The 14,379-nt window shown below is 56.2% G+C and overlaps 1 protein-coding gene across 6 annotated transcripts in view; it reads left to right on the forward strand.

Annotated features, from left to right (window-relative positions):
* The first annotated feature begins 727 nt into the window (after positions 1-727).
* The window catches only part of PSD (pleckstrin and Sec7 domain containing), a 116,568-nt gene continuing 102,916 nt past the window's right edge, over positions 728-14,379 (forward strand). For 2 of the 6 annotated variants that reach the window (XR_013233806.1, XM_077351122.1), the window contains exons 1-3: positions 4,995-5,133; positions 10,706-11,709; positions 11,815-11,917. Coding sequence is in view for 5 of the 6 variants with exons in the window: in XM_077351122.1 (XP_077207237.1) it covers positions 10,807-11,709; positions 11,815-11,917 (1,006 nt within the window). In the remaining variant the exon portion in view is untranslated. Of the gene's footprint in view, positions 827-2,551; positions 2,870-3,859; positions 3,930-4,721; positions 5,134-10,705; positions 11,710-11,814; positions 11,918-14,379 lie in introns of those variants that run through there. The other 4 variants (XM_077351123.1, XM_077351119.1, XM_077351121.1 and 1 more) reach the window with 4 other exon arrangements.

Below are 14,379 nucleotides of genomic sequence, written 5' to 3' on the forward strand. Positions count from 1 at the left end.
ACCTGTTTTCAGAGACAGAAAATTACAGCCCTTGAAGGGCGAAGAGGAGCATTTCCCAAGCCCGTCAACCACACAGAGGAGTTTCTGAGGCCTGGTTTCGCTTCCGCCGTTTTTGCGATGGGGGGAATTGCATCGTGCTTCTGGAGCCGAGGGCTCACGCCCTCAAAAGGCACGGCACGGAAACGGGCACGGAGCCCAGGCACGGTCACCTCGCAACTCCCCGCAGGGGCCTCTGGGAGTCAGGGGAGCCCTGCGGGATTTGCCCGGGAGGGTCCATGTGGCCCCGGTTTCCTCAAGGCCGGGGCTCTCTGCACCGCCCGGCGGGGTTTGCGGAAGGAGCAGGAATTCCTGCGTTCCCCTTGATGCGGCGACCTGGCGACCTAGGCACAGGCCTGGCGGGGGGGGGGGGAGCGGGGGCACAGCGGGGCTTCCCGGCCACGGCCCGGGGTCTCAGGCTTCTGCCCGGCGAAAAGGTTGCGGCAGGCTGCTCTGCAGGGCTCGGGCGGCCTCCCGCCTTCGTGCCTCTGCCTGCCTGCCTGCCTGCCTGCCTGCCTGCCTTCTGCGGCCATCGCGGCGTCCTCGGGCAGCCGCCGCCGCCGCCGCATTGGGGGACTCCAGACGAGGCGCAGCTGGACCCAACCATTGGGGGACTCCAGACGAGGGCCGGGCGCGGCGGGTGCGGGGGGGGGGGCTCGGGGGCGTGGCCTGGCGCGGGGGCGGGGGGGGAGGGGAGGGGGCCGCCGTCGCCACAGGCCCCGCCTTGCCCGCTGCCTGCGGCTGCCCCGAGCCCGGCCGGGAGGGAAGGAAGGAGGCGGGAGGCGCCCAGGTGAGCCGCCGCGCGGGCACACAAAGGCGGGCGGGGGGAGGGGGCGGCCGGCGGGGGGGGGGGCGCTGGTGCGGAGCCTGGGCCCGCCTCCCCCCCCCTTCGCCTCGTGGGCCGGGGGCCAGCGCTTCCTTCTCCCGGGAGGGGCCCGCGGGCAGGGCGGGAGGGGGGCGGGAGGGGCTCCCCACGGCGGTTCGTGGGCAGGGATCCCCGGCGCAAGGGGGAGTCGCGCGCGCGGAGAAGGAGCCGTGGCCCTGGCGGCCGCCCCACGCCTCCCGCCCCTCCCGCCCGCGCCCACGCCGGGGGTGAAGCGGCCCCGCGGGAAGTGCCAGGTGAGCGGCCCGGCCCGGCCCGGCCCTCTCGGCCGCCTCCTGCCGGCTCCTCCACCGAAGAAGAGGTCCCATCCAGCAGCACCTCCCGAACTGGGGCGGGAGCGCCTCTGCAAAGGGGGTCTGCGGAGTCCGGGGGGCGGGGGGGGGGCCCTGGCAGCAGATGCCCACCGGAGCGGCCGAGACCTTGTGGGGGAGCAGAGAGGCGGCAGAGGCCAAGTGGGGGCAGGCCCCGGGCGGGCGGGGGGGGGGGAGGCAGAGGCCCACCAGACTGGGATTGGCCCTCTGGGGAAGCCGAGGGCTGAGGGGGACATCAGGAGGTCTGTAAGGCCGTGGCCAGGGGGGAGACAGAACATTTCCTCCCTCTCCCCAAATACTTTGACTTTGGGGCCCTCCGATGAAGTTGATGGGGTGTAGATTCGGGGCAGGCCGAGGGGCCCGTTTCTTGAGTGCTTAAAACATGAGCAAGTCGCTTTTGATCTCCAGACCTGTGCTGGACATTAGAGATGGCTGCCCGGTGTTCCTGGGCCTACCTGCAGGGTCTCCCGGTCTTGTCTGAGTGCTGCTCAGAGCCCAGTCCCCTCCCCCCTGCAGAAGACCCGTGTCTTGGCTTCCCCCGCGTGTCACTGTGCCCGGCGTGGACAAATAACAGCTTTGGCCATTGCTTTTTGGCATGCCCCGAGATTCTGGCTTGCCCACCTTGAATAGTCTGAATGCGAAGCCTGACGTGGGAACCCAAAGGCCAGGCTGTTTTCAGTATCTCTCGACTCGGAATGGTCTTTTAGCGCAGACGCTGTCCATCAGTTGGCTCTATTGAGCAGATGCAAAAACTGGCCAAATTCTTGGCCAATCCAAGACTGCCTCTCTGTCAGCCGTTCTCAACCCCCAGGGGGGTCGATCGACGCTTTCAGGGGTCACCGGCAACCTCAGCAACCCAAAGGGGAAGCGTGAGAGCCCCAGCGGCAGCGATGACCCAAAGGGGGTCGTGGGGTTGCCTTGGCCTTACATGACCGACCGCCAGGCCACCCCACAGCCCCCTTTGGGTCACCGCCGCTGCCACCAGCACAGTGGCAGGCAAGCTGAGAACCTCTATGGGGAAGAGGAAAAGAGGAGCTGCGATAGATCCAGAAGACAGTCTGAAGCCCCATGGGCCAAAGTCCGAGTCCAGCCAGGCACCTGAAGACCAACCAAGTTTCATTCACGGGAGAAGTTTTTCTGGCCTGGCAATCTTCCTCAGAGGGAGAGGGAAATGGAATTTCTCCTCAACCACAGTGCGGGGGGGGGGGGTTAGGGGCAAGGGGCATGATTAACTTGGTGGTGATAGCTGAGATTGGATTAGGGCAGTTGGTAAGATCTGTAATTGGCAATATATTAGCATACAGGTACCAGGGCTAATAAACTGGTTGCACATGGGTGTACGTAAGTGAGCTGTGATGTAAGATGTCCACAGAATGTGAAGCCACAGAACAGAACAGAAAAATCCCTGTGGATTTCCCCTTGGATGGAAAGGGGTGGGGGGAGACAACTGGGATTAATTTACCACATTTTTAGTCCACCTTTGTCACTCAGACACTGGGCAAATGACAGATGCCATTAAGACGATGAGATCTCTCCTAAGCAATGTATTTGCACCAGGATTGCAGCATCTGAAATGCGTGAGAAATATCGGACGGGATGGGCTGAACAGTACAGAAAACTGTACCGAAGGACAAGACTTGTGGGTGTATCTGCTTTTCCTCAGCCTCATTCCCCCTCCTTCTGTCCCCTGAGCCCCTTCCTGCTTCCTTCTCTCCTTCCCACCATCCTGCCTTCATCTTTCCCTCCCTCCCTCCCTCCCTCCCTCCCTGGGCAAGCTCCGTGTGGTACCAGCCGGCAGGCCAGGCCCGGTTGCATGGGGGGGTGGGGGGAGGTACTGATCCCAGGCGTGCCTTCTTCCTTATCCCCCTCTTCTTGCCACACCTTCTTGCCGCCCTCTTGCTGCCTTTTCTTCTCCTGCCCTCCCTCTTCACCTGCACTTGTCATTTCTTTACTCCCCCCCCCCCCACCCGGCAGAGCAGCTGGCCTCTTCTGCTCTCCTCCCTTTTATGAGGCACGGAGAGAACAACTGGCCACCCGGGGGCAGAGTGCGGGTTCGAGTCATGGGTTGCCAGCTCTGGGCTGGGGAAGATCTGGAGATTTTGGAAGTGAAGCCTGGGGAGGGCGGGGCCTTCCAGAGCAGCCCCTTTCTCCAGAGGAACTGATGTCCGTTGCCTGGAGATCAGTTGTAATCCCAGAGGATCTCCAGCCAGCACCTAGAGGATTTGGACCTGGGTCTCACAGAGCTTGGCCTGAAACTTTAATCATCATCCCCCCCCCCTTGGTCTGGCCGGCTGGTGGGCTGGGGCCATCAGGCCCAGCTTCGGACCCACCGGCAGCAGAGCCCGCCAGTGAGGGGAGGAGGGATGTGCGCTTCGGCTCGGTTTGGCCACCTCGGCGGTGCCTCGGCCTTCAGTGATCGCCTCAGCAGGCCAACCGAGCCGAAGGACACATCTCTAGGGACAAGGGTCCCTTGCTTGAGGCGGCAGAACTGTGTTCGCTTTATGGCCACGGTCAGAGAGGCCTCTGTTATGCTCAGCACGGGTGCCCAGTTCGTTCCAGACGGTCAGAGGAACTGGTTTGACCAAATGAGGCCTCTATTAATATTTGGCTCTGCTGATTTTCCCCACAGCCAATCGCAGCTTTTCGAGTCAGACTGAAGATACAGCATATTTCAGCGTATGCTGCCCACGAGCTCAGGGGTGTGTGCGTGTTCTCAATAGTCCAATAGGTCTGATGGTGTAATACTATATATTTAGTTGGTCTTCGTGAATATGTGATTTAATTGAAAGATAATGATGAGATGCCTGGATGAGGGTCAGCTCTTGAGTTCTGCATCCGGGGGTGGTGGGAGAAGCATTACAGCCTCTGTCACTTGTCGTTTTTTCAGAAACAAAAGCAGCAGTGAAGGGGAGGGCAAGGGGCAAGATGACAATTGTGCTTAATTGCATAAAAGGTAGAGCTGTTGAAAAGGAGGCCAGTTTGTTTATTGCAGCTCTAGAGACAAGGGTTCAAGTGAGGGGAAAGGAGGTTCCACCGAAATATTACAAAGCATTTTCTGACGGGGAGGGCTGTCTGTGGATGGTGCCTCAGTCTCCTTCATTGGAGGTCTTTAGGAGGAGATTGCATGAGCACCTGTCAGGAGGGTGTAATCTTTAAGTCCCTGAGAAGGTGGAGGGCAGGATTAGATGTCCCTTTGTGGTTTAGAATCATGGAGTTGGAAGGGACCCCCAGGGTCATCTGCCGCAACCCCCTGCACAGTGATTCCACTTTCAAGCCTAAGTGATCCCCCCCACCACCAAAAACCTCCAGCATCCAGCCTGGCCTGGAGGAAATTCACCTCCCATCCCACAGTGGCCATCAGCAATTCCCTGGGTCTGCAAGGAAGGAAGGGCCACAAGAGACAAACATTACCTGCCCATCCAAGCACAATCTGCCTAAGTTCATAAAATCAGCATTTCTGTGAGATGACCATCTGGACTCTGCTTAAAAGCTTTCAAATAAGGAGAACTTACCACCTCCCGAGGAAGCCTGTTCCATTGAGGAACCGCTCTGTCAGGAACTTCTTCCGGATACTTAGTCGAAAATACTTTTGCATTAATTTCAACCCATTGGTTCTGGTCCGACCCTCTGGGGCAACAGAAAACAACTCTTCTCCATCTTCTCTATGGCAGCCCTTCAAGCATTTGAAGATGGTTATCATATCATCTCTTAGCCGTCTTTTCTCCAGGCTAAACTGACCAAGCTCCCTCAACCTTTCCTCATAGGACTTGGTCTCCAGACCCCTCCCCATCTTCGAAGATTTCCTCTGGACACACTCCGTTTTGCCTACCTCTTTCTTCAGTGGTGGTGCCCAAAACTGAACACAGGACTCCAAGTGAGGTCTTACCAGAGTGGAGTAAAAGGGTAACATCACTTCTTTTAATATACAGCCCAAAATCCCATTTGCTTTTTAGCAGCCAAGTCCCACTGCTGACTCCTGTTCAGGGCATGGTGTACTAAGACCTCCCAGATCCTTCCTACATGTACTACTGCCCAGACCAGTCTCTTCCAGCTTTGTATGATTCTGTGATTCCATGGCTGGAAGGCTGGGCTTGTGACTGCGTTTCATTCCCTGGATTGCCAGCCATCAGTCACCATGTGGTTTTCTCCAAGGGTTCTGCAGTGGTTTAGAACTTTTGCATTTCTCCCCTGGAAGGGATTCCTCTACTGGTCCAGATGGATGTCGTCCCTACTCAGAACTGATCCTTCCTGAGCTAAGGGCACCTGGGCTGATCTAGGCTGATCAGCTGGACTTGCCTTGGCAGGCCAAGGATAGATGGGAGAGGAAGGTGTTAGAAATAGCCTCCCAGACTGGAAGCGATGGGTCACCACTACCCTGTTCTCAGGCAGGAGTGCTGTGGCTGTGCCATTCTGCCTGGCCTCCGCTCCATCGGAGGAGGAGAAGCAGTGGGTGGTTCTCACCTGTCCCACCCCCTTCCTCTGCTTAGTTATGTATTTATTTTGTTATTTTTAGCCCACCTCTTCTGTGCGTGGTGAGGGGTTACAAATAGCTTTTGGTGTTATATATAATTGAGCAGGGCCCTCCTAGGCTTTACTTCTAGTCCGGACTTTACTTCTGGTCCGCTGTCCAATCGGGACATGCCGGACCGGCCACTCCCAGCCCCACCTACCCAGCCAGGAGCACTATGGCGCTATTCGTGCCAGTATGCCTGTGCCTGCCGCCGGGGACAGAGGGAGATGAGACTGTGGGGCGGGGGGGCATGGAGGTCCTGCTTGAACTCCGTCCTGAGCCGAAAACCTGTCCCATGGCCTCTGTGAGAGTGTGGGCGGGAGGGCTGAGAGTGGGGGTGGGGAAAAAGCCCCAACCATGAAAAGCCCCAACCAGCCTGGGAGATGCCATGGCAGGCTTTCCCCACTCTCTCTCTCTCTCCTCTTTTCTACCTCTTTCTACATCTCTCTCTCTCTCTCTCTCTCTCTCTCTCTCTCTCTCTCTCTCTCTCTCTCTCTCTTTCTTTCTCTCTTTCCACCCCTCTCACACACTTTCTTTATCTTTCTTTCTATCGCTCATTCCTTTTCTTTCTCTGTTTTTCTTTCTCTCTCCCTCTCTTAATTTCTCTTTTATTCTCTCTTTCTCTGTAATTCTCTCTTTCTCGCCCTCTCTTTCTCTATATATTTGTCTCTCTGTTCTTCTTTTCCTTTCTCTCTCTCTCTCTCTCTTTCCTTCTACCTATAGTTCTTACTCTCACTCTCTTTTCCCTCTCTTTTCTTAGCACTCTCTTCCTTTCTTTTTTCTATCCACTTTCTCTTTTTATCTCTATTTCTTAATCACTCTCTTCCTTCCTACCTCCCTCTCTCTTTGCTATTTCCCCCAGGTTGGGACCCAGGCTGTGCATGGCCTTGAAGGTTAAAACCCAAACCTTGGATCTGATCAGGGCCGTAACTGGCAACCAATGCAGCTGCCTCAGCACTGGCTGGATATGGGCCCTCCAAGATGTACCCATGCAGACCCTAGCAGCTTCATTCTGCAACGGCTGCCATTTCTGAGTCAAGGACAAGGGTAGGCCCGCGTACAGCGAGTTACAAATCTAATCTGGAGGTGGCCATTGCATGAATCACTGTAGCCAAGCAATCCGAGGAAAGACAAGGCACTAGTAGCCGTGCCTGGCGCAGGAGGAAGAACGCCTTGTATGCTACTCCCATGACCTGGGCCTCTACCAATAAGGAGGCAGCCACGCTTGGCCCCAAAGGGTGGCTGAGGTTGCAGAATGAGGGTGATTGCCCCTGGACAGTGTTGAAATCCTGGTGTGAAGGAAGCCTCCCCTCCAGTTTTCATCTGAGTTCTGCTGAGGGTTCCTCCTGGGTGGAGGGTCCAGGAAGACCATGGGGAGGTGGACTGGCTGAGAATGCAAAGTGGTAACTGGGCTCCAGTTGCCCACCATGTTGCTGCCTGCTAGGTTCTCAGGAGAGTTGGGGGCTTGGAGTTAGATTCATAGAATCATAGAGTTGGAAGGGGCCACACAGGGCATCTAGTCCAACCCCCTGCTCAACGCAGGATCAGCCCAGAGCATCCTAAAGCATCCAAGAAAAGTGTGTATCCAACCTTTGCTTGAAGACTGCCAGTGAGGGGGAGCTCACCACCTCCTTAGGCAGCCTATTCCACTGCTGAACTACTCTGACTGTGAAAATTTTTTTCCTGATATCTAGCCCATATCGTTGTACTTGTAGTTTTTTGCTGACAAAAAGTAGCATTGCCACTGAGCACCCCTTGGGCTTGTGGACCCATTGGCTGTACTGCACAAGGGTGAAGTGGACAAGCAGAGAGGCCTGCTTGGAACTGTGCTGTCCCTGGGGTTGTGCCAGGTCAGATGCTAACTCCCTGTCCTCTTCCCCCTCCCATTTCACTGATGCTTAATCCTGTGGAGGCAAGCTCTTTGCAAAGGTCACAGCCCCAGCAAAATACATGGTGTGTGTGTGTGTGGGGGGGGGGGGGTTGCACACATGGTCTTTCCAGCTCCAGAAGCCAAGGCTGTGGGAAATCCAAGGTGCTTCAGGCCTTGGGTGATAGACTCTGAGCCCCAGCCTCTAGTTCCTGGGGGCTTAAGCATCATTATTTTGTTGAAGGATCGGCACCACTAGTCTGTCACTGGGAGAGCTATACCTTCATGCCCTAGATGGCCCAGGCTAGCCCCATCTTGTCAGACCTGGTGAGGGCTTGGATGGGGGGCCACCAAGAGGGCTACTGAGGATCCCTCCACAGAGGCAGGCCGTGGCCAGCCACCTCTGAACAACTCTTGCTGGGAAGCCCCATGGCGGGCTCCGTAGGCCAGCTTGTTTGGTGGCTGGTTCCTGTAGCTGTGAGGGTTGGGCTTGTTTCTTTCTCTGACCTTGTGAGCCAGGCTCCCGATAGTAGCGGGTAAATGTTCTCCATAACGAGGTAAACTCCTGAGGCTTTCTCTAGTGCTCAGGACTGACTTTGAAGGGATTTGGCATGACCATCTCTAGAGTGGAGGGGGGGGGGTGTGCCTCACTGACCTGACCCTGAATTTATGCAAAGCTTCACCGACAGCTGGCTCAGTGCCTGAAGCCCCACCCCGCCAGGGCTGTGGAGTGCCTGTGAAAGAGCATCCCCCCCACACACACACAGGGCTCCTGAGACCTTTTCCTGCTCCAGCAGAAATCCTCCCCCCCCCCCCAGCAAAAATGCTAATCCGGGTCCAAGCTGCTGAACATAGAGAGCGGCAGCCGGGAAGGAAGATGCCGCTAAGACAAGTTTGGGAAATGACAGAGGGAAGCCGGAGGAAATGGGAGGGGGGATGCCCATGATCTTGAGGGATTTTGTCCGTATTTTGTGTAAACTGCCTGGTCCTTCTCATGGCCGCCAGGTGGAGCAGGTGTGGTTGTGCAGTTTGTGCACTCACAGAGACCGACTCTGCATTCTCCTCCGTGTCCTGGATGCTGAGGTGCTTCTGAAACATTCACGGTTTAGTGAGCTCTGATGTGGGATTAGGGTCCCCGCCCACCTGCTTCTTTCTTCTCCTGGAGCACGAGGTGGCTGTCTTGGAGGGCATGGAGGGGGGAGGGCTGACCCTCCCCTCCCCTCCCCTCCCCTCCCCTGCTGCACAGCTTCTGTACTAGCCCACAAACAGATGGTCAAAGATCCCCACCGGCAGCTCTGAGGAGGGAGGGAGGTTTAACTTGGGGGAAGAACGTGAAGGGAAAGGATCGAGCCCTTCCGTCTCACAGCATCACTGCCCCCTCCCGGAGGCCTTCGGAGCACCTCTTGGTCTCAGGAAAGCCAGCCAGGCCCTGGCCACCTCTGCAAGGGGCTGGGGTCCTTAGTGCCCTGGATGCAAATGTTGCCCCCGGGCTGGCGTGGCCGGCCTCAAGTGCTCCAGGGCTGGTTTGTGGCCTCCAGCTCCCAAGAGCTTTCCTTGGTGCTGACCTGCCCACTTCCTGCCGCTGTCCTTGTGCAGAAGGTGCAATCCAATTACTCAAAGTCGGATTTCCCTCCTCTGGGGGAGGGGGCATTGTTGGGCAGGCCCAGCCAGGAGAGTTAATCGCAAACCTGGCAGGGGGAAGGGATTGATCTGGCATCTGAGAGGAGGCTTGGGGGCAGCCTTGGGGCCGCAGAGAGTGGGAGCTTCTGGAAAGGCCTCTGCTTGGGGCGGAGGGGGGAGGCTGGCTGGCATGCTAGTTCAGTGGAGGGCAGCAGGGCTGGGAACTTCAGGGGGGATAAATGCCTGGAGGTTTGGGGGTGGGTCTGGGGAGGGCAGAGGTGGTGAGAGGGAGGAGCCTCACACCACCAGAGACCCCACCCCCCAAAGCCCCTGTTTCCCCTAGCTCCCCTGGCCCACGTGGCAGCTGGCAACCCTAGCAACTGAAATGCCCCTTGCCTGTAGAAAGCACGCTGCCCAGGGAGCCTCTTCTGTTTCCCCCCCCCCTCCTTCTGCTCCCTACTGGAGAGGAGTTGGCTCTTGGCTTTTCTCCCCTTCTTGCTGAGGAGCAACCACAGGCCTCGGTTTAATCCCCGCTATGCCTCTTCTTGGGGGGGGGGGATTACCAAGGTGCGCCTGAGTGCCCGCTGTGCCCTCTGCCAGCTGCTGCCAAAGCCCACAATCTCTCGCCCGTAACCTGCTGCCCTTCCTGTGCCCTTCCTGTGCCTGTCCTCGCACTCATCCCGGCTAGTCTCCTTCCACGGAAGCCGTTCGGGAAGTCCGGATTGCAGGAACCTTGCCGGATCTGAGGCCTTGCAGTGACTTTTCCAGCCGGAAGGCGGCTCTTCTCCCCTTTCCTTTTGTTCACTGCAGGTCACCTTCGGAGCCGATGTTCTCACTCCCCGAACCAGCCCGGCACAGGCCGCAGGACGGGGGGACGCAGTTTGGTTTTGCGCCCACCCCAGACCTCCAGGTCTGTCCTTGGCCATTTGGGGAGGAGGGCAGCCTGACACGACCACATGTGATCATTTTTAACTAATTTCAATATATATATATGTATATATATATATACACATACACATACACATATATAATACATATACATATACATATACATATACATATACATATACATATACATATACATATACATATACATATACATATACATATACATATACATATATATACATATAATAGCTCCCACCCATTTGAATGTCCGCTGAAGCCCTGGTGCAAGAAGCTGCCAGTAGCCTGGCCGTTGCTGTCCCCTCCAGTCTGTACAACAGCCCTCTTAGGTAGCCCCCCCCCCAGTGCGGCTGGCAACCCCCCTGTGTGGCAGGGAAGAGGGTTTCCTCAGGCTTCCCCCTGGAGTGAGTCCCCTCTCGGCTGCCGGGGCTCAGCAGGGAGCTCCGCCCACTTTCCTCTGCCTTTGCTCCCCAGGCAGAGCCCGTGGGGCCGGAGGGGTCCTGGATGGGGTTCCTGAGCCTTTCTCCCAGTGGCCCCCTGGCAGACCTCCAGCCTTCTGCTTTCTGTTTCAGGAACGGGCACGGGTGCTGCTGCTGCTGCTGCTGCTGCTTCGGCCAGGCTCTTTGGTTCCTTGGGCTTTCCCTCCAGGCTCTGCACCCTCCCTGCTGCCAGGATGGCGGACGCCACAGCCCTGGCCTGCTTCCGCCCTGAGGGAGGCCAGGCCATGTCCCCCCAGCACTTCCTTCGAGCTCTGGAGAGGAGACCTTGGCTGTCGCCGTCCAAGAAGGCAGACCCAGCTGGCTTTGGCCTTCAGCAGTGTCTCACGCCCAACCTCAATGCTGGAAGACTCCACCTTCTCCGCAAGGGACTGACCCCGGAAGCCCGGTGGTCCCAGCTGGGGATGTACAACAGCACCGGTTCCCTCATCCACAAAGTAACCGAGATGAGTTGCCCTGGCAACGGGGGCTGCCTCGGCTCCGGGAGAGTGACGGCTCCGTGTACCCCGTTGAGGAGCAGGCCCCCACCTTCGCTGTGCTCCCCGGGCAGCCGCACACCTTGGGTGGCCCCCGTCCCTGGCGGACAAAGCTCTGTGGTGACCTTCCGCTTCATAGAGAAGGCCAGCGTGAAGACCCTGAATGGCCTCCCCTTGGCCAGGTCCCCGAGCAGAAGCCTGGTGCCCAGGGAAGTCCTCACCGGTGGCTCCAGCGAACCGGGCAGCTCTCGTCCCCCCGTTCTGCAGCAACACAGAGCCGCCACCTCCCCGGAGTCTGTCACGCAAGACACGAGTGAGGAAGGCCGCCTCTCAGCCCGCCTCAGCCCTGCAGACCCAGCAATCCCTCTGGCTCTCAGCAGGAAAGGCTGGGAGCCCCCGGGTCACAAGCTGAGGCTTGAGACCTCTGCCTCGGACCCTCTCCTGGCTGGAAGCACCTTCCTTGCGAGTGCCCCATCCTCCCTGAGCCTGGGCCACAGGAGCCCCCGTGGCCCCTGCCTTTCCAGCTCCCTCACCAATGGGATGGCCAGCCCTTCCTCAGAGCTCTCAGTGCTCCGGAAAAGCCCGCAGAGTGGGGAGTGCCAGGTACTGCTCAGAGAGAGCCACCCCCTTCCTTTGGCCAGGGCCATGCCCTCCGTTGCCCCCTCCCACCCGCCCCTGACCAAGCGTTCTCCTCTTTGCCTTCTACAGGGAAGCTCGTGGGCGTATTCTCGAGAGAGCTCTGCTCATGCTCAGCGCATTGCAAAGGCCAAGTGGGAATTCTTCTATGGCTCTCTGGACCCTTCCTGGACAGGTAATCAACTCACTGATTGGGGGGGGGAGGGGGAGTGCCTCCCTCTCAGACCACCAGCGTTTGGACTCACCAGCCCCCAGCTGTTTTGACATGGCTGTGCCGACGGCATAAAGGAGCAGCAGGCCTGGTCCATCCAGGCATGACAGAATGGAAGGTTTAGTTCCCTCTGGATGATGGGCTAAATACGCTGGAACTCAGGAAGGGAGACCACAGGCAGTGAAGAAAATCAACATGGAGTGGATTTTCCTTCAGGTGACCATTTTAGAAAGCTAAATCCCACTCGTTTGTGGAAGCCAAAGCAGCTCCTTTCAGGATCCCTTCCTTCACAGCATGCCCACTGCAACACCCCTGAGAGGCAGTTGTGGCCAGCCCCCCTGGGATGGGGGACTTTTGATGCATGGCTGTTCTTGCCAGGTGGGAGGGCCCTGACCCAAAATTTCCACCGGATACTTTTGTGCACTTGGGGGGGGGGAGGGGGAGTTCTCCTGGATGTAGTAATGAGCAGGCATCCAGCCAAAGCCATTCTGCAAGGGAAACCGTGCTCATTGTGGCCAAATCATATCACATGACGAGGGATGGGAACTGCACCCTAGGATCACTGTTGGGCTAGTCCATAAACAACTAGTTTCTTTAAGTGAAACCATGTACTCTGGGCCAGATGAATTACATCTGAGGGTATTAAAAGAGCTTGCAGATGTAATCTCTGAACCTCTTCCGTTATTCTTGGCAATTCTTGGAGAACAGGTGAAGTGCCGGAAGACTGAAGGCAGGCAAATGTTGTCCACATATTCAAAAGAGGGGGAAAAGGAGGATCTGGGTAATTATCGACCCATCAGCTTGACATCTATAGCTGGCAAAATTTTAGAACAAATCATCAGACATTCAGTCCTTGAGCAGCTAGAGCGTATGGCTGGAATTACTAAGAGTCAGCATGGCTTTCTCAAGAACAAGTTATGTTTTTGAGAAAGCCATGCTTTCTCTCTTCTCTCTTTTTTTGAGAAACTTACTTCCTTGCTGTATCAAGAGAATCCTGTGGATATAGTCTCAGTTTCAGTAAAGCTTTTGATAAGGTTCCACATGATATTATTGGTAAGTTGGTAAAATGTGGTATAGATCCTCTTACTGTTAGGTGGATCGAGAACTGGTTGACAGATTGTTAATGGTTTGTCATCCTCTTGGAGAGGAAGGATGAGAGGAGTGCCTCACGGATCTGTCCTGGGACCTGTGTTGTCCAACATGTTTATAAATGATTTGGATGAAGAAATGGTGCTTATTAAATCTGCAGGTGATACTAAACTGGGACGGGTAGAAAATGCACCAGAAGGCAGAATCAGGATGCAGGATGATCTTGACTGACTGACTGACTGGAAAACTGGGCTAAAATGAATTTCAAAAGTGATAAATGTAAAGAGGGAGGGGTTATGAGTGTGGACTTCTAATCTGGCATGCCGGGTTTGATTCTGTGCTCCCCCACATGCAGCCAGCTGGGTGACCCTGGGCTCACCACAGCACTGAGAAAGCCTCCCCTCCCTCACAGGGTGTCTGTTGTGGGGAGAGGAAAGGGAAGGCAATTGGAAGCCACTTTGAGACTCCTTCGGGTAGAGAAAAGCGGTGTCTAAGAACCAACTCTTCTTCAGTAATCTCAGGGCTCTCTCAGCCTCCCCTCCCTCACAGGGTGCCTGTTGTGGGAAGAGGAAAGGGAAGGTGAATGGAAGCCCCTTTGAGACTCCTTCGGGTAGAGAAAAGCGGCATATAAGAACCAACTCTTCTTCAGTAATATCAGGGCTCTCTCAGCCTCCCCTCCCTCACAGGGTGCCTGTTGTGGGAAGAGGAAAGGGAAGGCGATTGGAAGCCGCTTTGAGACTCCTTCGGGTAGAGAAAAGCAGCATATAAGAACCAGCTCTTCTTCTTCTTCATCTAAAATTCTTCGTTTAGGTAGGCAAAATCAAATGCATCACTATAGGATGGGTGAGACTTGTCTTGGCAATAGTACGTGTGGAAAGGATCTGGGGGTCTCAGTAGACCAGACACTGAACATGAGTCAGCAGTGTGACTTGGTAGCTAAAAATCAAATGGGATTTTGGGCTGTATTAAAAGAAGTTTAGTGTCCAGTTCATGCAAGGTGATGTTACTGTTTCATCCAGTGTGGTCAGACCTCACTTGGAGTCCTGTGTTCAGTTTTGGACAGCACAACTGAAGAAAGATGTAGAGAAACTGGCGTGTATCCAGAGGTGGGCTATGAAGATGGTGAGGGGTGTGATATGCCAGTGGGTTGGCATGCAGGATCCCCCTACTGCCGGATAGAACGCACCACTGTCTCTCCCTTTCGGATAGTGCCAGGATAATGCCTAGCATGGAAGTGGAGCTGCCCGTGTCTATAACTGGGCTTGCAGTTTCTGCTGCCCCAACCGCACCACTACCAGGATTGGGGCCAGCTTCATAGAATCCTAGAGTTGGAAGGG

Source organism: Paroedura picta, chromosome 8 (assembly GCF_049243985.1).
Source record: "Paroedura picta isolate Pp20150507F chromosome 8, Ppicta_v3.0, whole genome shotgun sequence".
NCBI classification, from domain to species: Eukaryota; Metazoa; Chordata; class Lepidosauria; order Squamata; family Gekkonidae; genus Paroedura; species Paroedura picta.